Below are 25,000 nucleotides of genomic sequence, written 5' to 3' on the forward strand. Positions count from 1 at the left end.
CTCTCTGTCCTCAGCATGAAGTCTGTCCAGCAGGCAGACGCTGGGATGTACGTCTGTGTGTCCGAGACTGCTGGAGTCACTGTGTCCTCCGAGCCAGCCTGGATCACTGTGGAAGGTAAACACTCACACTCAATACACAAGCCCTCACTCACACTTGCTCGATACACAAGCCCTCACTCGCACTCGCTCGATACACAAGCCCTCACTCGCACTCGCTCGATACACAAGCCCTCACTCGCACTCGCTCGATACACAAGCCCTCACTCGCACTCGCTCGATACACAAGCCCTCACTCGCACTCGCTCGATACACAAGCCCTCACTCACACTTGCTCGATACACAAGCCCTCACTCACACTCACTCGATACACAAGCCATCACTCACACTCAGTAGACAGTCCCTCACTCACACTCACTCGATACACAAGCTTTAAATCCTAGAATTCTATAGCTATTTCTAGAAAACTAAAAACATTTCTAGGCAGTTTTGGAAAAGAGACCTTTACCTTCTAAAATAACACTTGTGCTTTATCTTGTTGTCTCCCCTTTTGCCCCCCCCCCCCCCAGGTGTACCCCACTTTGTGACGGAACCCCAGGATGTCGCAGTGTTACCCGGTATGACCTTTAACCTCAGCTGTGGGGCTGTGGGACCCCCCGATCCAGTGCAGCTGGTTTGGTGGAAGAGGGGGGTGCAGCTGGGGGGTCCGCACCCCTCCCCCTACACCCTGACTGTCCCAGGTACAGCCTCCCAGTCTCTCTTAGAAATACTATGAACTGATGGAAATAGCTGAGCTGCTGGTGTTCCAGCTGGGCTAGATTAGACATGATTCGGAGAGCTCTGCTTAAGCCACAGGGTTGCATGAAAACATTTCAACAGTCGCCAAGATGTGACAACTGAAACAGAAAACCATGCAAAGTGAGTCTAATCAAGGAAAATACATTAGTAAACATAACCCCACCAAGATTAGCTTTAAAACAGCTTGCTGTGCAGTGCAGCCCCTGAGTCCAGTGTTTAAACAGCTTGCTGTGCAGTGCAGCCCCTGAGTCCAGTGTTTAAACAGCTTGCTGTGCAGTGCAGCCCCTGAGTCCAGTGTTTAAACAGCTTGCTGTGCAGTGCAGCCCCTGAGTCCAGTGTTTAAACAGCTTGCTGTGCAGTGCAGCCCCTGAGTCCAGTGTTTAAACAGCTTGCTGTGCAGTGCAGCCCCTGAGTCCAGTGTTTAAACAGCTTGCTGTGCAGTGCAGCCCCTGAGTCCAGTGTTTAAACAGCTTGCTGTGCAGTGCAGCCCCTGAGTCCAGTGTTTAAACAGCTTGCTGTGCAGTGCAGCCCCTGAGTCCAGTGTTTAAACAGCTTGCTGTGCAGTGCAGCCCCTGAGTCCAGTGTTTAAACAGCTTGCTGTGCAGTGCAGCCCCTGAGTCCAGTGTTTAAACAGCTTGCTGTGCAGTGCAGCCCCTGAGTCCAGTGTTTAAACAGCTTGCTGTGCAGTGCAGCCCCTGAGTCCAGTGTTTAAACAGCTTGCTGGTGCAGTGCAGCCCCTGAGTTCCAGTGTTTAAGCAGCTTGCTGTGCAGTGCAGCCCCTGAGCCAGTGTTTGCAGCTTGCTGTGCAGTGCAGCCCCTGAGTCCAGTGTTCAAACCAGCTTGCAGTGCGAGTGCAGCCCCTGGCTCCAGTGTTTAACACAGCTTGCTGTGCAGTGCAGCCCCTGAGTCCAGTGTTTAAACAGCTTGCTGTGCAGTGCAGCCCCTGAGTCCAGTGTTTAAACAGCTTGCTGTGCAGTGCAGCCCCTGAGTCCAGTGTTTAAACAGCTTTGTGCAGTGCAGCCCCTGAGTCCAGTGTTTAAACAGCTTGCTGTGCAGTGCAGCCCCTGAGTCCAGTGTTTAAACAGCTTGCTGTGCAGTGCAGCCCCTGAGTCCAGTGTTTAAACAGCTTGTTTGTGCAGTGCAGCCCCTGAGTCCAGTGTTTAAACAGCTTGCTGTGCAGTGCAGCCCCTGAGTCCAGTGTTTAAACAGCTTAATGTGAAGTGCAGTTTGAGTCCAGTGTTTAAAATGCAGCTTGCTGTGTAGTGCATGCACATGAGTGCACACATCACACAGCTTACATAGAAAACAAGATTTTTGAGTCCAGTGTTTAATAAGAAATGCAGTTTGAAGCTGCAGCCCCTGAGCGCACAGTGTTTTCACAGCTTGCAGTGCATTTCCTGCTGGTGTTGTTGCATGTCATGAGGTTTCCTGTGTCTGCAGACAGTTTTCTTTGTTGAAAGTGCAGACCCTGATCCAGTGTTCAAACAGCTGTGTCACCATGGTCCAGCAGCACAAGTCCAGCACACTACAGCTTGCTGTGCAGTGCAGCCCCTGAGTCCAGTGTTTAAACAGCTTGCTGTGCAGTGCAGCCCCTGAGTCCAGTGTTTAAACAGCTTGCTGTGCAGTGCAGCCCCTGAGTCCAGTGTTTAAACAGCTTGCTGTGCAGTGCAGCCCCTGAGTCCAGTGTTTAAACAGCTTGCTGTGCAGTGCAGCCCCTGAGTCCAGTGTTTAAACAGCTTGCTGTGCAGTGCAGCCCCTGAGTCCAGTGTTTAAACAGCTTGCTGTGCAGTGCAGCCCCTGAGTCCAGTGTTTAAACAGCTTGCTGTGCAGTGCAGCCCCTGAGTCCAGTGTTTAAACAGCTTGCTGTGCAGTGCAGCCCCTGAGTGCCAGTGTTTAAACAGCTTGCTGTGCAGTGCAGCCCCTGAGTCCAGTGTTTAAACAGCTTGCTGTGCAGTGCAGCCCCTGAGTCCAGTGTTTAAACAGCTTGCTGTGCAGTGCAGCCCCTGAGTCCAGTGCTTGTTTATTTCTGGTCTGGTTGTTTTTCTGTTGTTGGAGTTTCGTAAGCAGGGTGCTCTCTGAGCTGGGGCTGCATTAGCCACTCCTGCAGCGTGCCGTGACAGGCAAGGGGACCACATTACTGTCAGTCTCAGAGACTCAAACCAGCTCTACCAGTTCGATTGCATTTGTGATTGGCTGCATCTGACCCTAAAACACAGGCTTGTATCTACAGATCTCACCAGCTCTGCCTCACCACAATAATCAAACAGAATTACAGCACAAGGAAATCAATATTTTTAGGGGTACCCTTATAAAAATGTCCCATAGTCAAAGCACAGTGGAAGCCTAGTAAAGCATAGGCAAACATTGTAAAGAGCAGTGCCGTGTGGTAAAGAATATTAATTATAATGGCAGACGAGGGTAAACTAAATGCATAGTATAATCATAGGAAGAACTACACAAATAACAAGCAAACATACTTTTAAAAGGTCAGTCCTGGGATAAATATGGATAGGTGTTTGATGCAATCCAGAGAGATATTCAACTTGCCATATAATTAGGCCTGTGCAGGTTTTTCTTAAATACTGTAATCACAATAGATTCTAATCTGAAGGGCAGTTTCAATCCAGTGTTTAAAATGCAGCCGAACCCTGTATATATGCACATGCGTGCACACATCACACACATACATAGAAAACAAGATTTTTAATGTATATTGTTTAATAAGAAATGCAGTTTGAAGCTACGATCCAAGCGCACATTTTTCACGCGCAGAGCATTTCCTGCTGGTGTTGTTTCATGTCATGGGGTTTCCTGTCTCTGCAGACAGGTTTTCTTTGTTGAAAGTGTTTGACCCTGATCTCGTTCTCAAGTGAACTGTGTCACCATGGTCCAGCAGCACAAGGAAAGCACACTATAGTTATCAGAACCAGTGCATTCTTATTGTGTCCATTCACTTTGTATCGTTGTCTCTCTGTGTCGTCCGATCCTGGTGGCGTTTATAAAGCCCCCTGTGACCTCGACAGAGCTCTCTAACCCATGTCTAATCTCTGGAAGCATTACCCAGCAGTGTTTAATGCTCTTTGAGAAAGGCTGGTATTTCTTACCAGGGTCAGGGGTAAGTCCTGCTTTTCAATTCCAATTCCTTCTTAAAATCAATTGTCAGTGTCTCAGTGCTCCCTCGCATTGTTCTTGCAATAATCACTGGCACAGATAAACCCCTTAGCTCTGTACTGTGCTGCACTGTACTGGGTGTGTCTGTGTGTGTCAGTACAAGAGGTCAGTTCTTTAGTACCGTACTGGGTGTGCAGTGCTGTGTGTGTGTTTAAGTGGATGTCAGAGAACCTGCTTGACAGTAACTGTAGCCCTGCAATGTTTCTGATCTGAGACTTCTTAATGCCTGGGTGCCATTCTGCTACGGGCAGTACGAGTGGCAGTGTGTAGGTAGATGAATGTACAGAGCTGGCATGCAGTCACCTGGGGTATATTAACGTTTATTTAGCTGAGGTAGTGTTGTGTTGTGCTGATAGGGCTCTTTGTTGTGTTGATGGCACTCTGTGTTGTGTTGTGTTGATGGGGCTCTGTGTTGTGTTCACATGGTTTCTGCTTTTATGTCCATGACCCCACTGTTTTGATGGGGCTCTGTGTTGTGCTGATCGGGCTCTACGTTGTGTTGTGTTGATGGGGCTCTGTGTTGCGTTGTGTTGATTTTAGTGTGTTGTGCATTGTGTTTCAGGCTTGATGCAGAGCACTGAGTTCTACTGCGAAGCCAAGAATCAGAAGGGGGTGTCAACCTCTCGCACCGCCACTGTCCACATCAAGGGTGAGTGCTTTTCAAACTACAGCACGCGAATCGTCTGCAGCAACAGACTCGCTGGAAACAAGTCTGCCTGGGGCACACAGACTCGCTGGAAACACGTCTGCCCTGCCTGGCCCTGCCTGACAAGCTGTGGTGTCATCTAGCATTGAGCCCTGTTATCCACTATGCTGTAGAGATAACACATGACTTCTTTATTTTACTAAGGCCAAAAAAATAAATGCTATGATTTTTCTCATAAGTACACCCACTTTCTCCCTCTATGATGCATGCATATTGGATATACAGCCTGTATGAGGACCACATACCCTGTAACAGACAGTGGAAATGCAGACTCAGTCCTGAACACAGCGTCTCTGCTGTTCTGTGTGGAGCAGGTGTAAAACCCAGCAGAGCTACAGAGCAGTTTTTGATAATGCGCGAGGATTGCAGGATTGACAGTGATGTTGTTGTTTGAGCTTCACTGCTGCTCCTCTCTGACTCGCCCCGCAGCATTGCCAGGCCCCCCTCAGGAGCTGCAGGTGACTCGGGTTCAAGAGGACAACGTCACCCTGTCCTGGAGACCCGGCCCTGATGGACACTCCAGAGTCACACAGACAAACACACTGACTAGAGCATCCATCAGCCCTCTACTCTCTCTCTCTCACACAGACAAACTCACTGACTAGAGCATCCATCAGAGTTATTACTGTCAAACTCTCAGAGTCACTCAGACTCTCTCACTGACTAGAGCATCCATCAGAGTTATTACTGTCATGAACACAAAGGAACACACATGAAATAAGCAATTGTATTTGTGAGTCTAGCTAGTTTATTATGTGTCTCTGGCCCTGTGGCAACGTCTGTCAGTGTCTCAGTGCTCCCTCGCATTGTTCTTGCAATAATCACTGGCACAGATAAACCCCTTAGCTCTGTACTGTGCTGCACTGTACTGGGTGTGTCTGTGTGTGTCAGTACAAGAGGTCAGTTCTTTAGTACCGTACTGGGTGTGCAGTGCTGTGTGTGTGTTTAAGTGGATGTCAGAGAACCTGCTTGACAGTAACTGTAGCCCTGCAATGTTTCTGATCTGAGACTTCTTAATGCCTGGGTGCCATTCTGCTACGGGCAGTACGAGTGGCAGTGTGTAGGTAGATGAATGTACAGAGCTGGCATGCAGTCACCTGGGGTATATTAACGTTTATTTAGCTGAGGTAGTGCTGCATTCTGCTACTGGCACACACGAAGCTGTGAGGAACACAGTGACTGTACTGATAAGTGGGAGGCGCTGGTTATGATGCTGGGCTTTTCACATGGTTTCTGCTTTTATCTCCATAGACCCCACTGTTTTGTTCCTGTGCTGTCTCTCTGAGATCACAGTGACGTGTTTTCTGTTCGGAATCCCAACAGTTTGCAGAGAATTCTGGGAAGAGGGAGGAGCTGTTCGAGCGCCAGGTGTCGGTCCCGCCCCATGAGCAGACGATTGGAGGGCTGAAGTGCTTTTCAAACTACAGCACGCGAATCGTCTGCAGCAACGAGGTCGGCTCCTCCCCTTTCACTGACTGGGTCAACTTCCATCAGAGTTATTACTGTCAAACTCAGGTAAATCACACTGACTGACGCATCCATCAGAGTTATCACTGCCAAACTAGCAGAGTCACACAGACAAACACACTGACTAGAGCATCCATCAGAGTTATTACTGTCAAACTAGCAGAGTCACACAGACAAACACACTGACTAGAGCATCCATCAGAGTTATTACTGTCAAACTAGCAGAGTCACACAGACAAACACACTGACTAGAGCATCCATCAGAGTTATTACTGTCAAACTAGCAGAGTCACACAGACAAACACACTGACTAGAGCATCCATCAGAGTTATTACTGTCAAACTAGCAGAGTCACACAGACAAACACACTGACTAGAGCATCCATCAGAGTTATTACTGTCAAACTAGCAGAGTCACACAGACAAACACACTGACTGGAGCATCCATCAGAGTTATTACTGTCAAACTAGCAGAGTCACACAGACAAACACACTGACTAGAGCATCCATCAGAGTTATTACTGTCAAACTAGCAGAGTCACACAGACAAACACACTGACTAGAGCATCCATCAGAGTTATTACTGTCAAACTAGCAGAGTCACACAGACAAACACACTGACTAGAGCATCCATCAGAGTTATTACTGTCAAACTAGCAGAGTCACACAGACAAACACACTGACTAGAGCATCCATCAGAGTTATTACTGTCAAACTAGCAGAGTCACACAGACAAACACACTGACTAGAGCATCCATCAGAGTTATTACTGTCAAACTAGCAGAGTCACACAGACAAACACACTGACTAGAGCATCCATCAGAGTTATTACTGTCAAACTAGCAGAGTCACACAGACAAACACACTGACTAGAGCATCCATCAGAGTTATTACTGTCAAACTAGCAGAGTCACACAGACAAACACACTGACTAGAGCATCCATCAGAGTTATTACTGTCAAACTAGCAGAGTCACACAGACAAACACACTGACTGGAGCATCCATCAGAGTTATCACTGCCAAACTAGCAGAGTCACACAGACAAACACACTGACTAGAGCATCCATCAGAGTTATTACTGTCAAACTAGCAGAGTTATTACTGTCAAACTATCAGAGTCACACAGACAAACACACTGACTAGAGCATCCATCAGAGTTATCACTGCCAAACTAGCAGAGTCACACAGACAAACACACTGACTGGAGCATCCATCAGAGTTATTACTGTCAAACTAGCAGAGTCACACAGACAAACACACTGACTAGAGCATCCATCAGAGTTATTACTGTCAAACTAGCAGAGTCACACAGACAAACAGGGGAGCGCGGTTGGGGAGAGATTGTGGATGCATGCTGATCCTGCCCTCATTAGCAGGTTTGTAAACTCTCGGCTCTGGATGCATGCCAGTGAATTCCCCCAGTTTCACTGTACAATGGGGCTTTGTATGTGTGAGAGAGAGAGAGAGAGAGAGAGAGAGAAAGAGTGTGTTTGTGGTTCTGTGGTTCATCAGGGCTCAGGCGCCATCTAGTGACCACATCCATACCTAGCTACTGCAACTCCTGACCGACGAAGAAGGTTACATACAGAACAGTTTACATTTGCAGTTTATATTGTTCTAGTTTATATTTCTATTGTTCGGGTCTCGGAAGCCTGTGTTTCTGTCTCTCTGATGTGGTCTGCATGGTCTACAGGAGAGAATTGCCTTGAATCTTCTCATGGGCTGAACCTCCTATATAGACCTTTCAATTGCGTTCAGGGTTTAATCCAATCAGCTGTTGATTTTATACAAATGTGCTTGATCAGTGGGACCGTATAAGATTGCAACATTGCTCTTCTGCTCCTCTGAATCTCTATACCGGTCTTCAGCAATACATCTACACTACAGAGTCATGTCCCTCATTAAGTTTGCATTTTGCACTTTTCCCATGGCAGCTGGCCGAGGGTTTTCTGTGCTCAGGGCTAGTCTGTGGTTGAGGGCTCTCTGTTTCTGTGTGCCCCAGTTATTGCTCCACTGACCCCCCTGTGTGTGTGTTTCTGTTCCTCAGCGCCGGGGGCCGCGCCCCTCAATTTCAGTCTGGAGGTGACGGGGGGGTCTCTGCTGCTGAGCTGGGGGGCTCCCTCTCGGGAGGAGCTGAACGGGGTGCTGCAGGAGTACAGGGTGGAGTGGGGCCGGCCTGGAGAGGAGAAGCAGGTGCATACAGGGGTACACCAGCTCTCAGTGTCACTGTGTGTCAGTCTGTGTCTGTGCTTTTAGATTTATATATAAACCGGCACAGTACAGCAAGTTAACAACATGGGACAGGACAGGTGTCTGTTTTTTGAACCTGTAACTACAGTTCTGTTCCAGTACTGTTGTGTGGCTCAGTTCTGTTTGTCTGGGCTGTGACTGTGCCTCTCTCTGTCGCCCCCTGCAGGACACCATGCTCCTCACACAGACCCGTGTGAACCTCTCTCTCGCGGGAGGGTTCTACAACGCCTCGTTCCGTGTGAGCGCGTGCAACTCTGCGGGCTGCGGGCCCTGGACCCAGGCGCTGCTGTGGGACCCCAGGAGGGTGAGTGCGGTGGGGGGGGGGGGCAAGAGTCTGTTACATCTATAGTTACCCTTAAACACTCACCCCCTCTCCCTCTCCCTCGTCCCTCCCCAGGTGTTTCTGTTGCAATGACGCGAGGTCGCCTGTGGGTGCTGCTGTTCCTCGCAGTGCTGCTGGCCGCGGCGGCGCTGGGGGGGCTGGCCCTGCTGCTGCTCGTGCGCAGGAACAAAGAGACGCGGTTCGGGTGAGAGAGCCTCCCCAGGCAGAGTCAGAGCTTGCAGAGCTCACTGTTTTAATGCTGTGTATTGTGTTGCTGTGTTGTAATGTTGTTGTTGTAATGTTGCTGTGTTTGCAGCGCAGTGTTTGAGCCGGTTCTCCCGGGTGCAGAGCCTGCAGTGTCCTACAGGGCAGCGCGCTCCTTTAACAGGCAGGCGCCTGAGCCCAGCGACTCCACATGTGAGCACTGCCCTCCACTTCACTGCATTGTCCGCTCTTCCTCTGCACTGTCCCATCTCAATAGGCAGCATTTGCACTAAAAGTCTAAATGAGTTTAAAGACATTGAAAAATAAATTTGATAGTAGTTTTACACCTCCCCACCCCTGATGCTGTGCCATATATTGTGTGGTTTTATAACAACACCGCACTAGGAAAAAAAGGTTTAAAAAATTATCCATTTAGACTTTAGGCTTTTCAATGTTTTTTCTGTCCTTTACCATACTGGTCTGTCCATCGCTATACTTCCACTGTGAATTCCCTCACCCTTTATTAGGGTTATTAATATTATTGTAACCTGGTCCTGCTGCCTCTCTGTCTCCCTCCAGTGGACTGCCTGGGTATCAGCAATGAGCTGAAGGAGAAGCTGCAGGACATGCTGATCCCAGAGAGATGGCTCTTTCTGGGGCGCCTGCTGGGCAAAGGTGAGGGCGGCTCCCAACACAGACTGGGAGCACAGGGGCAATGTCCACAGAAGGACGGGGAGCATTAGCGTACCAATTCCTTTTTGTAATTCCTGACATACTGCCCTGAAGAACAGCGTATTGTTACTGAGTGATTTTGAAGTAATTTGAACATTGTACTCAGTCTCTTCTGTCTTAGTAAATTCCGACAATACATGAGATTCCCATTATATCTATTCCAGTCCCTTCTGTCTCACATTGCATTCCCAGTATAACCCCAGTATCTGTAACCCCAGTATCTCTACTCCCAGTGTGACCCAGTCTCTCTCTCCCAGTCTGACCCAGTATATCCCCAGTCTGACCCAGTCTCTTTCTCCCAGGCGAGTTTGGCTCAGTCCGTGAGGCCAGTCTGAAGAGAGAGGACGGCACTGTGAAGAGAGTCGCTGTCAAGGTGCTCCAGTGTGAGTATCAGCAATTAGTGTATGAGCTGCAGGGAGCAGGGAGCAGTGGAGTGGCCCTTAGTCTGGTGTGTGAGCCCTCTGCAGTGTGTGTGTGAGCCTTCAGCAGTGTGTGTGTGAGCCCTCTGCAGTGTGTGTGTGTGTGTGTGTGTGTGTGTGTGTGTGTGTGTGTGTGTGTGTGTGTGTGAGCCTTCAGCAGTGTGTGTGTGAGCCCTCTGCAGTGTGTGTGTGTGAGCCTTCAGCAGTGTGTGTATGTGAGCCTTCTGCAGTGTGTGTGTGTGTGTGAGCCTTCTGCAGTGTGTGTGTGAGCCTTCTGCAGTGTGTGTGTGAGCCCTCTGCAGTGTGCGTGTGTGTGTGTGTAAGAGCCCTCTACAGTGTGTGTGTGAGCCCTCTACAGTGTGTGTGTGTGTGAGCACTCTGCAGTGTGTGTGTGTGTGTGTGTGTGTGAGAGCCCTCTGCAGTGTGTGTGAGCCCTCTGCAGTGTGCGCGTGTGTGTGTGTGTGTGTGTGTGAGCCCTCTGCAGTGTGTGTGTGTGTGTGCACTCTGCAGTGTTCGTGTGTGTGTGTGTGTGTGTGTGAGCACTCTGCAGTGTGTGTGTGTGTGTGTGTGTGAGAGCCCTCTGCAGTGTGTGTGAGCCCTGTGCAGTGTGTGTGTGTGTGTGTGTGTGTGTGAGCACTCTGCAGTGTGTGTGTGTGTGTGTGTGAGCCTCTGCAGTGTGTGTGTGAGCCCTCTACAGTGTGTGTTGAGCCCTCTACAGTGTGTGTGTGTGTGTGTGTGAGCCCTCTACAGTGTGTGTGTGTGTGTGTGAGCCCTCTACAGTGTGTGTGAGCCCTCGGCAGTGTGTGTGTGTGTGAGAGCCCTCGGCAGTGTGTGTGTGTGTGTGTGAGCCCTGTGTGTGTGTGTGTGTGTGTGTGTGTGTGTGTGTGTGTGTGTGTGTGTGTGTGTGTGTGTGTGTGTGTGTGTGTGTGTGTGTGTGTGTGTGTGTGTGTGTGTGTGTGTGTGTGTGTGTGTGTGTGTGTGTGTGTGAGCCCTCTGCAGTGTGTGTGTGTGTGTGTGTGTGTGAGAGCCCTCTGCAGTGTGTGTGTGTGTGTGTGTGAGAGCCCTCTGCAGTGTGTGTGTGTGTGTGTGTGAGTGTGTGTGTGTGTGTGTGTGTGTGTGTGTGTGTGGATCCCACCTGGTGTGTGAGACACACACTGCAGTGTGACTCTCTCACACACACACACACACACCCTCTGCACGTGTGTGTGTGTGTGTGTGCACACACACAAACACACACACTCTGACTCCCTCTGCAGTGTGTGTGTGTGTGTGTGTGTGTGTGAGCCCTCTGCAGTGTGTGTGTGTGTGTGAGAGCCCTCTGCAGTGTGTGTGTGTGTGTGTGTGTGAGAGCCCTCTGCAGTGTGTGTGTGTGTGTGTGTGTGTGTGTGTGTGAGAGCCCTCTGCAGTGTGTGTGTGTGTGTGTGTGAGCCCTCTGCCCTCCCTGCTGTGTGTGTGTGTGTGTGTGTGAGAGCCCTCTGCAGTGTGTGTGTGTGTGTGTGAGAGTGCAGAGAGTGTGTCTGTGTGTGTGTGTGTGTGTGTGTGTGTGAGTGCCCTCTGCAGTGTGTGTGTGTGTGAGCCCCCTGCTGTGTGTGTGTGTGTGTGTGTGTGTGTGTGTGTGTGTGTGTGTGTGTGCCCTCTGCAGTGTGTGTGTGTGTGTGTGTGATGTGTCTGCAGTGTGTGTGTGTGTGTGTGAGAGCCCTCTGCAGTGTGTGTGTGTGTGTGTGAGCTCTCTGCAGTGTGTGTGTGTCTCCTAAGGGGTTGTCCTGTATTGTAATGTCATGTCGTTGTGAACAGCGGATATGAACTGCTCCAGTGATATTGAGCAGTGTCTGAGGGAAGCAGCCTACATGAAGGACTTCGATCACCCCAACGTCATCAAGCTGATCGGTAAGACAGCAACCCGGCTCTTTCAGAACCCAGTTTAGTTTCCCCTCCATCACTGAGCCGCTTGAAGGTTTTCAGCCCACTGCTACAGGGCTAGGCGTCCACAAGAGAACTAGTACAAAGCGCTGTGAGGGCTCTGCACATCGCATGTTTTATTAAAGCTGCTGGCTGGACAAACACTAACCACTCCCCCTTACCCAGGAGTGAGTCTGCAGAGCCGCACCCCCCAGCGCCTGCCCGTTCCCATGGTGATCCTGCCCTTCATGAAGCACGGAGACCTGCATCACTACCTGCTGATGTCACGCCTGGGCGACACCCCCTTCGTAAGTCTCTCTGGCGCCCCCCGCAGTATTTACCTTAGCGCAGGGAATCAAAAAGTGAATGAAGCATGACAGTTGAGTAACTGCTTCAGGAATGAAACGATTGCACGCTTGATATGAAATGGAATGTAAAGCCCTCTCCCGTTACCCCGTCTCTCTCTCCCTGCACAGACCCTCCCTCTGCCCACGCTGGTTCAGTTCATGCTGGATATCGCTCGAGGGATGAACTACCTGAGCCACAAGAACTTCATTCACCGCGACCTCGCCGCACGCAACTGCATGTGAGCAAGCACACCCCGCAGCTGGCTCATAAACCTGGGGGTAGCAAGGACCCCTGTTTGCAGCATGCTGGGGAACAAGCAATGATGTGATAGGGCAAATGAAAGGCTAGCGTTATTTTGCTCGTTGTCTGCAGTTCTACACTGTGCTGTTATACAGCGCTTGAAACCTGGCAGGCTGCCATCTGATCTGGAGATGTCCTCCGTAACACAGCGGGATTTTATTTGTCAGCTTGTACTGCTGTCACAGACCTTCTAAAGAAAAACGTCTTCCAACCTCAGTATAAAACAGACTTACAATACAATATTAACAGCATAGCACATCCCCACTCCAGGAGAGGCAAGAGCATCTGCATTGTCACACTGATATCAGGGTCTGCTGGATCCTGTATTATAAGAATAGAGCCATCGCACACATTGTGTTCTGCTTTTAACCCTCCTGATGAGCAGGGGGTGTAGGGTGTGACCCCGAGTGTGTCTCTTGCAGGCTGGGGGAGGATATGAGCGTCTGCGTGGCGGACTTCGGCCTGTCCAAGAGAATCTACAGCGGAGACTACTACCGGCAGGGCTCTGCCTCCAAACTCCCCGTCAAGTGGATCGGTCTGGAGAGCCTGGCTGACAATGTGTATACGACGCAGAGCGACGTGGTTGTCTGTAATGTATTAACACCCCCCCCCCCTGTAGGGTGGGGTGGGGGGGGGTGGGGGGGGAGGGGGGGAACACACAGCAGTTCACGTTATGCTCAGCTCCATTCCTTCAGAGCAACACAGAACTACATGGTGCAGTCTTACACTTCAGTTCAATTGTAAAAACACTACTCCTTTATCTCTCCCATATTTCCCCCGCCCCGTGTCGGACCCAGTGGTCGTTTGGTGTGACGATGTGGGAGATTGTGACGCTGGGACAGACCCCCTACCCCGGCGTGGAGAACTGTGAGATCTACGAGTACCTGCTGAAGGGAAACAGACTCAAACAGCCGCCCGGCTGCCTGGACAAGGTGTAAGTGAGGGGTGGGAGGGGAGAGGGTTGGAATTGGGGACGTGATGAAACAGATGTAGTTGTACTAACCATCTCTTCTCTCCCTCTTGTCCTTTCTTTCTCCCTTTCGCTCTCTTGCCCCTCTTCCTCTTTTCTCTCCCCCAACTCTTCCCTCCCTTTCCCCCTCTTCTCCCCTCCTCGGCTATCTCCCACAGCTTTGAAATCATGCACAGCTGCTGGAACTCCGACCCCAAGGGCCGGCCCAGCTTCCAGAGCCTGATTGGCCAGCTGGAGGAGGTGTGGGCAGGGCTAGATTCCAAGAAGGAGCTGCTGTATGTGAACCTGGGGGAGGGGCCTGGGGAGGAGTCACGTGGGGGACAAGGGGCTGGGGGCGGTGCCGAAGGCGGTAGCGGTGTCCCATGGCAGAAGGGGCAGGGGGCGAGCTGTCTCAAAGACTTATTGGGGGCAGCCGCTGCCACTGGGGGGGACTACCGCTACATCATGGACCCCCGCGGCTCACTTGAGGACGATGGCCAATCGGGAACCAGCCGGGCCTGCCCACTGTTACAAAAAGATGCAGAAAAGGAGGGGGAGGAAGAGGAGGGTGAAGACACCGTCATCAACATGTGAACCGAGGAGGCTGCCTTCCCTTTCAGACAGCTCTCTTCTCAGTTCACTGGACTGCGCCTTGCAGGGATACAATAAGTTCAGATGCAGTATAAGCATCGCTCATGGTGGCGCTATCTCTCAGTAGCACCCAGTTTCAGCACTGTACCTCAGCTAGATGAGCCACAGCACGCCAGTCCTGGATGTACAGGGAATACCATTCATACCACAAGCACGGGGCTGTCCAGCACAGGATGCATGTCTCATTCAGCACGCGGTGCATGTCTGTCATTCAGCACGGGATGCATGTCATTCAGCATGCAATGCATGTCTGTCATTCAGCACGGGATGCATGTCTGTCATTCAGTATGCTCACAGAGCCTTTGCTTCTATTCCAGTCCAGTGCTGTGCTTCTGAAGATCAGGACGGAGCTGCACTTCGGTATTCAAACAGTACTGCCACCCATACCTGTTTCAGAACAACGTTAAACTGTCTGAAATCATTTTAGATTTCCATTGCTGTTTGGAGAACAAGTTTAGTCAAGAAATGCCAGTTACCGATCTTAGAAGGATGTCCTTAATGAGGCATCCATCCTTCCAGTAAATACAACCTGCCCACCACGAGTGATCATCCAGTATCCTTGATATGTATATATTTGTATCTATAGACACGTTGTTCATGACTGCACATCGACACTGTGTTTGGGTTTAAACTTGCAGCACAGAGATGTGATTTACTGAACATGTATTGCAGGACATCCACGGGACAAGCACTCAATCACTTTCAAAGTCCTGAAAAGAAAGGAAACTTAGTGAGTCTGTTAACAAGAAAACAGTGAGAATTACAAGATCATTGAAGCAAATAAGAAACGTTTCTGGAGCTTCTTTTTAGCATGTGAATGTTTTTATTAATATATATCCAGTTTGTTCTGCATGTTGATTATTAACATGGACGAGTGTTTTTTTTATCATGCAGGGAACCAGCAATGGTGTTACAGGGCAAGTGACAGTTGTTTCGTTTTTGTTTGTTTTACGTTAGACTGTAAATTGGAGCAGTTTACTGTATTATTATGTGTATTCTAGGTTGTGTCCTGATCGTTGGGAGCTGATCATGGAGTGTATAGAAACAGCAGCTGCTAGTTTAGTGCACTGAAGCACGATTGAGAGCTGTGTAACAGCAGTGCCTCATGCAGGATAAGGCTCTGCACTGGCTTTGTTTCTTACTGTTCATATGTGGTTTTTAAAACCTTTATTTCACTATGAATTCACAATGAGATTGAAATATATTTTGCAAGTGAGATCTAGCCAGGAGCAGTACAATACAACATATCCCCATACAAAAATACAAAAACAGAAATAAGATACATTTCAAACACTGACAAGTCATGCTCATTTCTATAAACAACCAGATAGTGACAGTCCATACAGGTGTAAACTACTTGAAACAAGCACAGCTCTCAATTCAATGAGCATGGAGCTTACTCTTGAATTGTACTAAAAGTGATTTGGAGCTGCAAGTTAGGTTTGCTGTAAGCCATTCCAACTCATGGAGCAAAATAAGCAAATGATCATATTGTAATATGTATGTAGAGGATCAGATATACTGTTTAGTTGATTTATTAAATATGAGCCAATAAATAATGCGGGATAATGGATTACATAATGTAGTTGAAGGTTTATTATTATTATTATTATTATTAATAATAATAATGTGTAAACAATATATCTAATTGATATTGAGCTCGGATCATTTTTTCCAAGCTCACTGCATTTCCTTTCTCAAAGATTCCTCAAAACTGCTGGTCTGAAGTGAAGCGGGACGCATACAAAAATAACCCTATTGATTCCCTGCTACCCTTGTGAATGAATCTGCGAATGTTTAAAAGTTTTTACTTTTCATTTCTCGTGAGACAGTTTTGTTCTGCCTTCGTGAACCTTCGATATTAACCAGCGTCACTGTTCATCACGTGAGAGGAGCGGTAAGGTGGGGTGAAAATTTTAAAAAAAAAGGACTTTACAGAAATCGACTCTGATGTGCGAGCAGGCGCAGAACTCCGCGTTAAACCGCACTGTGGTTGAAGTGCAAGTCAAGTGAAAATGTGTCTCTGTGTCTCTCAAACACACACTTCGGCCAAGCAAGACCTCTCTCCACACACACACACACACACACACACACACACACACACACACACACACACACACACTAGCACAAGCGGTCACACGAGGCGCATGCGCAGTGTCGCAGTATTTACTCCCTTCGAGGATCTCACACCCGTGCTTAGTCTTCAGAGGGATTTGGATTAAGAGATCGCATCGTTTCCCCCTCTTGTTTCACGAGGTAAACACGCATTTATTCCTCTATAATCTTCGTGTACAGCCATTGGGGGGTTTGTAGATGTGACATCATTTTCCGTAGACTTCAGTTATTGATTAACTTAAAAACACGTTTGTTGCGTTTTGGAGGGGGGGGTTGTCGGTAAGGTCACCTGACGGCATACACAGAGCCAGGCAGCGCTATGGGCTGTTTAAAAGCGTCACACAAAACAATTGTGAGAAATAAACACAAAAAATGGCAATGCATTTGGTTTTACCTTTGTGCGTTCAACAACACCCCCCCCCATATTATTTCTAGTTCTGTATTTAATGAGTCTCACGCAATTCAGTTCACACTAGCGCGCCTGCTGCGCTGTGCTGGGAAACACGTGACCTGGAGCAGCCAAAGGGGAGCCCAGCTTCTCGCCCCCCGTCCCCCGTCATCTATATATTACAGGCTTCGTGACTACACTCAGTTATATCTGTGTGTTTGATTTACAGCACGGTATATATATATATATATATTAAACGCCTCGTTCCGGTGGTTTTGTGCAGTGTCCCTCGCGAATGGTTTCATAACCCAGAGCTGTTGTTAAGAAGCCTGGACTTGGCGGTTCTCTGATAATATAAAAAAGCCCGAGAGCATCGTCACCAAAGTCACTGTCTCTTAATGTGCGTGTGTTCGCCGGTTACTTTGTCTCATACTTTCCCGTGTGTTCGCCGGTTACTTTGTCTCATACTTTCCCGTGTGTTCGCCGGTTACTTTGTCTCATACTTTCCCGTGTGTTCGCCGGTTACTTTGTCTCATACTTTCCCGTGTGTTCGCCGGTTACTTTGTCTCATACTTTCCCGTGTGTTCGCCGGTTACTTTGTCTCATACTTTCCCGTGTGTTCGCCGGTTACTTTGTCTCATACTTTCCCGTGTGTTCGCCGGTTACTTTGTCTCATACTTTCCCGTGTGTTCGCCGGTTACTTTGTCTCATACTTTCCCGTGTGTTCGCCGGTTACTTTGTCTCATACTTTCCCGTGTGTTCGCCGGTTACTTTGTCTCATACTTTCCCGTGTGTTCGCCGGTTACTTTGTCTCACAATTTCCCGAGTTCATCGCTTCTCTGAGTCGCGGACCATTTATTTACAGCCTCACCCTGACTACAGATAGAGGTTCACGTGACCACGCAACAGCCAAGCAGAAAGCAGCACGATTCTCTTCAATTCAATATGATCTCTTCAGGAGACCCCATAGAAACCCGATCTGTCAGGACATGCACCTGATTATAGCTAGGCGTGTACCTGGTTAAGACCTCACCGTGAAGCCCCACCGTCTAATTTCTTAAAAAACACACACACACACACACACACACACACACACACACACACACACACACACACACACACACACACACACATATATATATATATATTTATGTTAAATATTCGCTGTGTGTGTGTGCGCTCTTACAGTATTTAAGTACCTGTACAGGAGATTGTTGTTATCCATGCAGGAATGGAAATGAGACTCCTATTGCAGAGCAGTGTCACCCCTTCCAGGTTTTACTATGAGCTTGATTAGCCACGGTGTATCTGTGACATGCTCTTATTATTAAACTCCTAGTAAAACCATGATTGGATCAAACCGCTGTGCAATGGGAATCACGCTTCCATCCCTTAAAAAAAGAGCCAAGGCAAATACGATATAAAGCATAAAACAGTAACTGGGTTTTATTCAAGTGTGTTTTTGCTGTGAATTGTTACTCACAGGGATGCACGTTAGTCAGGAAGGTAGGTCACACCTGGGTTTTTAGATGCATCTAGAGACCTGGTTATCCAGTATTGGGATGGAGTTTACTGTGCGCTGTCATTGGCACGCAGTCTTGAGTGTATCAGAATCGAAATTACAGCGACGAACTTGGTCGTGGTTTCTGTCTCTTGATTGGGTGGGGAAACGGACAGTAGATGCTGGGAACCGAATGCCGGAATTTCATGAGAATGCATGAGCTTGTTTTAACAAGAAGTGAACCTTCACACTGTGACAGCACTTCATAAGAGCCCTGCTCCTACCAGTCTGCTTGGATGCGCATTGTCATATACGCATCATCGAATTCTGATCAAACTCATCTGCACATTCATTCTTAACCACAAATAACTACAGGTCCTTAGAATCCAGGTCCTGGTGAGGCTGCGTGGTTTTGCTTATTGGCTTATGATCAAACTCCGTGGATTTGCGTCTTTTTGCTTTCTGGGAAAGCTACAGGTTGAGAGTCGGTTCAAAGTGGCCTGTAAGGCAGTTTTACTGTGAGTTTAACTAGACACACCAGAGCTTGTTCCCTCTACACTGTGGGTGATCAAGCTCGTAGTAAAACCTGGAAAGGGTGAAACTGCTCTGCAATAGGAGTCCTGTTTCCATCCCCGGACTGTGTTTTTATAACCTTCAGTTTGTAAGGGGTGTGCTGAAACATCAAGGCAGCGATTTTCAAAGTAAAGCAGCCGCCCCACGAGCAGACGAGGTAATGACTGCAGTGCATTGCTGGAGCTGCGCTAGTATACTAGAAAAACAAGCGCCGTGCACAGCATCTACCGCAGTGCTTATAAAGAGGTCCAGTCTGAGGCTGCTGCGTGCGTGCGTAAGCGTGCAGACCTGAGATTAATTAATATCTTTTTTTGTGTTTTTGTTTATTTACTTAGTGTTACCAGTGAAATATGTTTGTGTCTCGTCTCCTCTCAGAACAACAAGCGCTTGTGCAAGGCATACAGTACATCTAGACCTCAGGGAGGTTATTATTGGAAGACAAATCCAAATGCAAATGGACATTATCCGTTCTCTATACCAGTTTGCTCAAGTGCAGTACTAGGGTTAACAAGCTTGAAGAGAAGGAATTGACTTTTAAAATAATAACCCCTTCTCGTTTCAATTTAAACTGTACAAAACGAAACGCAGTGCAGAATCTGCATACGGGTTTGTTCTGTGAACTGGGATTAAGCGTTGAGTTAAAAACAACCTGCTTTTGTATTGTGGAGAACAACTAGCACCATTTTATTTGAAACATTTTAAAATTCATGTCAATGCAATCATTCCTGCTGAAAAGGTGTCTGTAATGGTCATTGCGGAGTGTTGATGTTCAATTGTAACTTTAGCGCACAATAAATACATGGTCTGAGTCTTCGTATTCCCATCGCGGTGTATTGCAATGCTAGCGTTACTATCTGCGGGCACAGGGGTGGAACATACGCATTAGGTTGCGGTACAAAATGGTTGTGTTGAAATATTTAACGTTGTTTAAATTTAAGGAGCGTGTGTGTGCTGGTCTGGAGGTGGCTGCCCAATGCCAATGTGTGTCCAGCGCTCGTCAGTCGGAGGCGGCGGCAGAGGGAGTCGAGCCTGTCACAGATCAGTAGTTTCTGTCTGCACACAGGGAAGGGCGCTCTTTCTTTTCTCTTGAGGAACTGGAAGCCCCCTGGCGTGCTGTACAGGTTGCGGGTACACGCGGTACTGTTTATTCTGGTGCATCCTGTTTCGTATTATTACTTTGGGTTGGATTTTTTTCAGCAACACGCTGCCGGTTTTCGCTCTCGCGCACCCAGTGGCTTCTGTGCTGGTTCACACTGAGTCGACCACGTGAAAACCTTTGTTCAATTGTTACACACACACACACGCACACACACACTGAACTGCAGCGGCCGAGCCACTCTGAGCACATGCACGGCTGTCCTATTGCAAGGCAGCCCGACAGCGGTGCTTCGCCGCTTTTACCGTGCTAGCATGCCTAAAGCTTGCACTTGAGGGGATAAAGAAATGTCCCTATCAGCAAGACCGGCTGCTTCTCGCTGGCTGGCACAGCCTCGCACCACGTGACGTCTCTCACGCTTCGGAGTGGCGCGCCCCTCCCAGGCCGTCATCGCGTATGCGCAGAACAAGTGATCTGCGCCGTCCTGCGCGTGCGGTGGTGACGTCAGGGGTGTTGCGCACGCATGTTTTCTCAAGCTGGGTGAGACACGGTGTTGATGGTTTTTTTTTTTTTTTTTTTTTTTTTTTTTTGGAAAGGCGAAATAAAAACGAAAGGACAGCCAAGACACGACAAGCAAACCAAACGACGCTGTGCGGTGACGTTATTTCAGACTGAATTGTCAAAGGTAAGGCCACACCGGGGTCAGGTTTGCATTGGTGCAAGTGTGAAACTCTGCGCGGTTGCAGTCACGCCGCGCTGGGCGCAAAAAAAGGTGGTTGGTTCTCGAGCTCCAGCACGGTGCGTTTCTACAGGAATCACGCGCCGTGGCGGGGAGCGGCGCGAGCGCGGGCTGGGTGGAGAGGGCCCTCGAGCGCGCGGTGCTTCCACGGTTAAGAGCGGGTTTCGGGATTTGTGTTGCAAAGGGGAGGAGCCAGTGCGAGATATTTAGCACCAAACAGAAAACACGCTATGCTGAAGCCGGGAGGCTCTGTTTTATATCGCTTTGTAAAAGGTGTGAAATTGCAGCAAGACATTGAACTGTTGTGTTGCACTGCTCAGAAGTTTCAAAAACAGGTCCATTGAATGCATCTACGGTGTTTATTAAACATAGCTGCGGGAGGAAACGCAGGGAGACTCTCCTCGGTTGCAAAATAATTGCAAAGTTGAATGGCATTGTATAGCTGGATTAAAAATGAAAAAACTAGACGATCCGGTGCTGGTTGCTGCCCATTTGATGTATCTGTGTTCGATTAAAACGCCGAGGCAGAGATATTTACCGTGCATCCGGAAAATACCGACGCAACGGGCGGACAAACTATATAGTGCAAAACAGAGCATTGCCCTGCACCCGGATGTTTCGTGATTCTTTAGTCTGGACTGGAGAGAGGGGTTTCTGAAGTAGAGCCGCACTCTGAACGTTTGACAAGGTCGTATTGTCAAATATACTGTTCAGCTGTATACTGCATATCTGTTACAGTCCTAAAACCATACCTGTATTTAACTGTACAAGATTCCGTATATTTACAGAAACGTTCAAACAAATGAACGCGTTTAAAACAGATCGTTAAAGACATCTAGCGCCCCGTGTTTGAGGATCTCTGCTCGCTGTGGTGGGTCAGGGTTTGGGTTCACTTCTTTTGTTTGTTTTAAAATGAAAGGTGTTGAGTGTGCTCTACTGAGGGTACGCCACTGCGAACAAGGAGGTTGCAGACTTCAGTTCAGTCTGCCCCGGCTTCACAGGACCCGACTGCAGCCAGTGTGCTCGCGGTGGGTTTAGATTCACAGATTATGCAAAATGAAAACTCCCCCTCTGCAAAGCACTGTAACGTGTTTGTTTCTGCAAAGTGTTCCCTTCTGCTTTCAAAGCTCAGCGAGTTGTGTTGTCTGTGTGTCAGTCATTGCCCTTGTCTGTGACAGTGCGTCACTGGGAACTGGGGGCCTGCAAGTATGTTTTGTTATATTTGTACAAATAAAATATTATTATATAAGCTAAAGATGTTATACCCTGATCTGTGTGTGTTTCTTTGTCAGATTTCATTTTTACCCAAAGCTGCCGATGTGAAGTTACTAGTTTGGTGTTTCAGTGCGGCTTGTAGCGTTTCCTTGTATCCTGCGTGCCTGGGTGTTTGTATACACTTACAGTTAAATGGATGCATTGGCAGTTTGCAAGTGATGTTTCGTGGTGTCTTGTGAAGTTGAGCGAGTTCGTGTTTCGAAGGCGGATTGAGGTCGTGCCGGCTGTATTTTGGAGCTGTGAACGGTGTAAAAGTAAAGTTGCACGGTTTCTAAAGAAAAGCACATTTAAAAACAAATCCCTGGAAAGCAAAAAAGAGAAATGAAGTCTGTCAAACGAAACAAGTAAAACAGAACGCCTGTGTCTCAGTAGGCGGAGGTGGAGAATGCACTGCATTGAGAGCTAACTGCAGAAGGACTGTTACTGGCGTTTCACTGGGTGACTCGTTCAGAAAGCACGTCTGCTAAATACTATTCACTTCCATATATTATTTTAAAAGAAAATAACACACTTCCCCTTTAATCAAATAGGCGTTCGGAGCAGATTTGTGCTAAACGCTATCGTTCTGTCTTAAATGTTGTTTTGTTTTTTGTTTTTTAACCGGTAAAAAAAACAAAACAAAACAAAAAAACAAACAATTAAAAGCTATCTTGCTGGCCGCAGCGCTCATGTTTTGATGCATTGATGCTACCTGCATCTATCTGCAGGGCACGTGTGTGAAACGGAAATCAGTCTGTTTCGGTTTGTATTTGCACACCAAGATATTTAAATGCCCTGGAGCTGTTTATTATTTAGGTGTCTAAGGATATGCACCCGGGGGCGGTAGCAGCAGCGCGCTTAGTTGCAGCACAGAAGATAAAGTAACCCGGTGTCGCTCAGCTTAGTTATTTCTACAGCAGGGCGGTAGCAGTGTGGGCACGTTGTGTATACCATGCACAGGTATAACATGTTAACTGCGGTGCAAAAGCTCGCTTATTTGGGCGGCACAGTTGGTGTGGCAGCACGGCAGCAGGGTCGATCGATGGAGCCGTGGATAGATTGTTCGGGTCTCGCGTGGGTAAGGAAAGCGCATTCACAGGGGCTCTGCGAGCGCGGGGGTGTCATGTACAGTGGTCAGTGCGTAATGAATGGACATTACTGCTCGTTTCCTTTCCACGGGATTTGAATGAATCCCCAGCGCCGCCGCAGAGCCAGTCTTCTCGTGGACCGTGCGCATTGTTTTAGTTGGATTTTCATGCACCGGGTGATAACACTTTAAGATTAAAAAAACGCGCCGCGGAGCCAAGCCTGCGCAGACGAGCGACGAGCGAGCTGAGTTAGTTGCAGGAAGGGCTGTTAGAGAAACCGGATGGATGCAATCACCGACCAAACAGAAGCGCGTGTGCATTGATCCGTTTCTTTCTGCTTGTTTCTGTTTATGTATTTTTTATATTCGTTTTCAGATGTGTTGCACAGACATTACAACTTGCACTGTGTTGTGTTTTTTTAATTAAGATTTATCTATCTATCTGTCTTTCTAGATAGATAGATAGATAGATATTTATTTGTTTATTTATTTATTTCATGTGGACATTTTGGTCTAGGTGAAATGGTAAAGACCCACATGCACTGAACGCAGCTTTGCACTGAAGTAAAATACCAAATGTCACAGAAAAATTAAACTTCTTAAGTTTATATCTATTTATTTGAATGATTTAATCCATGTTCGTCTTGTGAGTCAGAGCTGCATTTATTTTTGATGCCCCCCCATCCTCCCTTACCTAACGACAGTCTCCTGTGTTCCCCCCTTCCCCAGCATGCTGACGGCTTGAGGAGGAGGGCGCTGAAAGCCGGCCAGCAGCCCGCCCCAGCGCTGTGACCTCATGGACACGAAGTCCCCCATGGTGGTCCTCCGGCAGGACGGGGGCGCCCCAGCGACCCCTTCCCCGGCCGCCCCGCCTGCCTTCTTCGTCATCTTGAAGCCCGGGCAGCCCGGAGACAAGAACAAAGAGCAGCAGGGCATCCTGGTGTCCAACCAGGACCTCAGCGCGGCAGCTGCTGCGGCCGTCCCCAAGCTCCCCCCATCCCTCATCGCCATCGCCCCCGCCCCCGCAATCACTCCAGCACCCGTGCCCAAGCCCCTCCCTGTCCTCAAGCCTCTCAAGGCACCCCCCGCCCTCGTCACCACCATCAAGCCCAAGAGCTCGGAGGGGAACCTGCCGGCCGAGTGCGTCCACAAGAGCGGGGTGCGGGTAACCCTGGACAACAACAACATGTGGAACGAGTTCTACCGCTGCCACACGGAGATGATCCTCACCAAGCAGGGCCGCCGCATGTTCCCTTACTGCCGCTTCCGCCTCTCCGGGCTGGAGCCCTTCCTGCGCTACATCCTGGTCATGGACATCACGCCCGTGGACAGCAGCCGCTACAAGTGGAACGGGCGCCACTGGGAGGCGAACGGCAAGGCGGAGCCCCACGTGCTGGGCAGGGTGTTCATCCACCCCGAGTCCCCTTCCTCCGGCCATTACTGGATGCAGCAGCCGGTCTCCTTCTACAAGCTGAAGCTGACCAACAACACGCTGGACCAGGAGGGCCACGTGATCCTGCATTCCATGCACCGCTACCTGCCACGGCTGCACGTGGTGCCCGCCGACAAGGCCACCGAGGTGATCCAGCTCAACGGGCCCGAGGTCATGACCTTCTCCTTCACACAGAACGAGTTCTTTGCTGTCACCGCCTACCAGAACCTGCGCATCACCCAGCTCAAGATCGACTACAACCCCTTCGCCAAGGGCTTCCGCGAGGACGGCCAGTGCTACCGGCCCGCCAGGGCCAAGGTGGAAGGGTTGGACTCCAAGCCTCTGTCTCTGGGAGAAGAGGGCAGGGCGGGAGGGAAGCCCATGCAGACCTCCCTCAAGGCTCTGTTTGGCCACGCAGAGTCCTTTGACGAGGTGATGGACCAGGAGCTCTTCAGCAACGAGGGCTTCGATATCAACATCCTGCACAGACAGATCACCCCGGCCAAACTCAGCACGGCTGCTTCTGCCTCTGTCATCAAGACTGAGAAGAATGAGGCTCCCAGGTGAGCTGTCTGGCTCAATGACTGTGTGTCTGGCTGTCA

The 25,000-nt window shown here is 49.0% G+C and overlaps 2 protein-coding genes across 5 annotated transcripts in view; both read left to right on the forward strand.

The window, feature by feature from the left end:
• The window catches only part of tyro3 (TYRO3 protein tyrosine kinase), a 20,130-nt gene extending 4,344 nt beyond the window's left edge, over positions 1–15,786 (forward strand). Inside the window, exons 3-19 of the mRNA XM_041275399.1 lie at positions 15–115; positions 567–737; positions 4,529–4,615; positions 5,102–5,196; positions 5,996–6,176; positions 8,187–8,332; positions 8,556–8,697; positions 8,787–8,916; positions 9,028–9,128; positions 9,495–9,590; positions 9,950–10,030; positions 11,861–11,953; positions 12,152–12,273; positions 12,442–12,551; positions 13,036–13,195; positions 13,411–13,547; positions 13,742–15,786. Of these exons, the coding sequence (XP_041131333.1) occupies positions 15–115; positions 567–737; positions 4,529–4,615; positions 5,102–5,196; positions 5,996–6,176; positions 8,187–8,332; positions 8,556–8,697; positions 8,787–8,916; positions 9,028–9,128; positions 9,495–9,590; positions 9,950–10,030; positions 11,861–11,953; positions 12,152–12,273; positions 12,442–12,551; positions 13,036–13,195; positions 13,411–13,547; positions 13,742–14,156 (2,368 nt within the window). The 3' untranslated portion in view covers positions 14,157–15,786. The remainder of the gene's footprint in view (positions 1–14; positions 116–566; positions 738–4,528; positions 4,616–5,101; positions 5,197–5,995; positions 6,177–8,186; positions 8,333–8,555; positions 8,698–8,786; positions 8,917–9,027; positions 9,129–9,494; positions 9,591–9,949; positions 10,031–11,860; positions 11,954–12,151; positions 12,274–12,441; positions 12,552–13,035; positions 13,196–13,410; positions 13,548–13,741) is intronic.
• A 596-nt stretch (positions 15,787–16,382) lies between these two features.
• LOC121329852 (MAX gene-associated protein-like) overlaps positions 16,383–25,000 on the forward strand; it is a 32,094-nt gene continuing 23,476 nt past the window's right edge. For 2 of the 4 annotated variants that reach the window (XM_041275765.1, XM_041275768.1), the window contains exons 1-2: positions 20,379–20,571; positions 23,696–24,961. In XM_041275765.1, coding sequence (XP_041131699.1) covers positions 23,763–24,961 — 1,199 coding nt within the window. In that variant the 5' untranslated portion in view covers positions 20,379–20,571; positions 23,696–23,762. Of the gene's footprint in view, positions 16,470–20,378; positions 20,572–23,023; positions 23,144–23,695; positions 24,962–25,000 lie in introns of those variants that run through there. The other 2 variants (XM_041275766.1, XM_041275767.1) reach the window with 2 other exon arrangements.

This window comes from Polyodon spathula, chromosome 17 (assembly GCF_017654505.1).
Source record: "Polyodon spathula isolate WHYD16114869_AA chromosome 17, ASM1765450v1, whole genome shotgun sequence".
In the NCBI taxonomy this organism is placed as follows: domain Eukaryota; kingdom Metazoa; phylum Chordata; class Actinopteri; order Acipenseriformes; family Polyodontidae; genus Polyodon; species Polyodon spathula.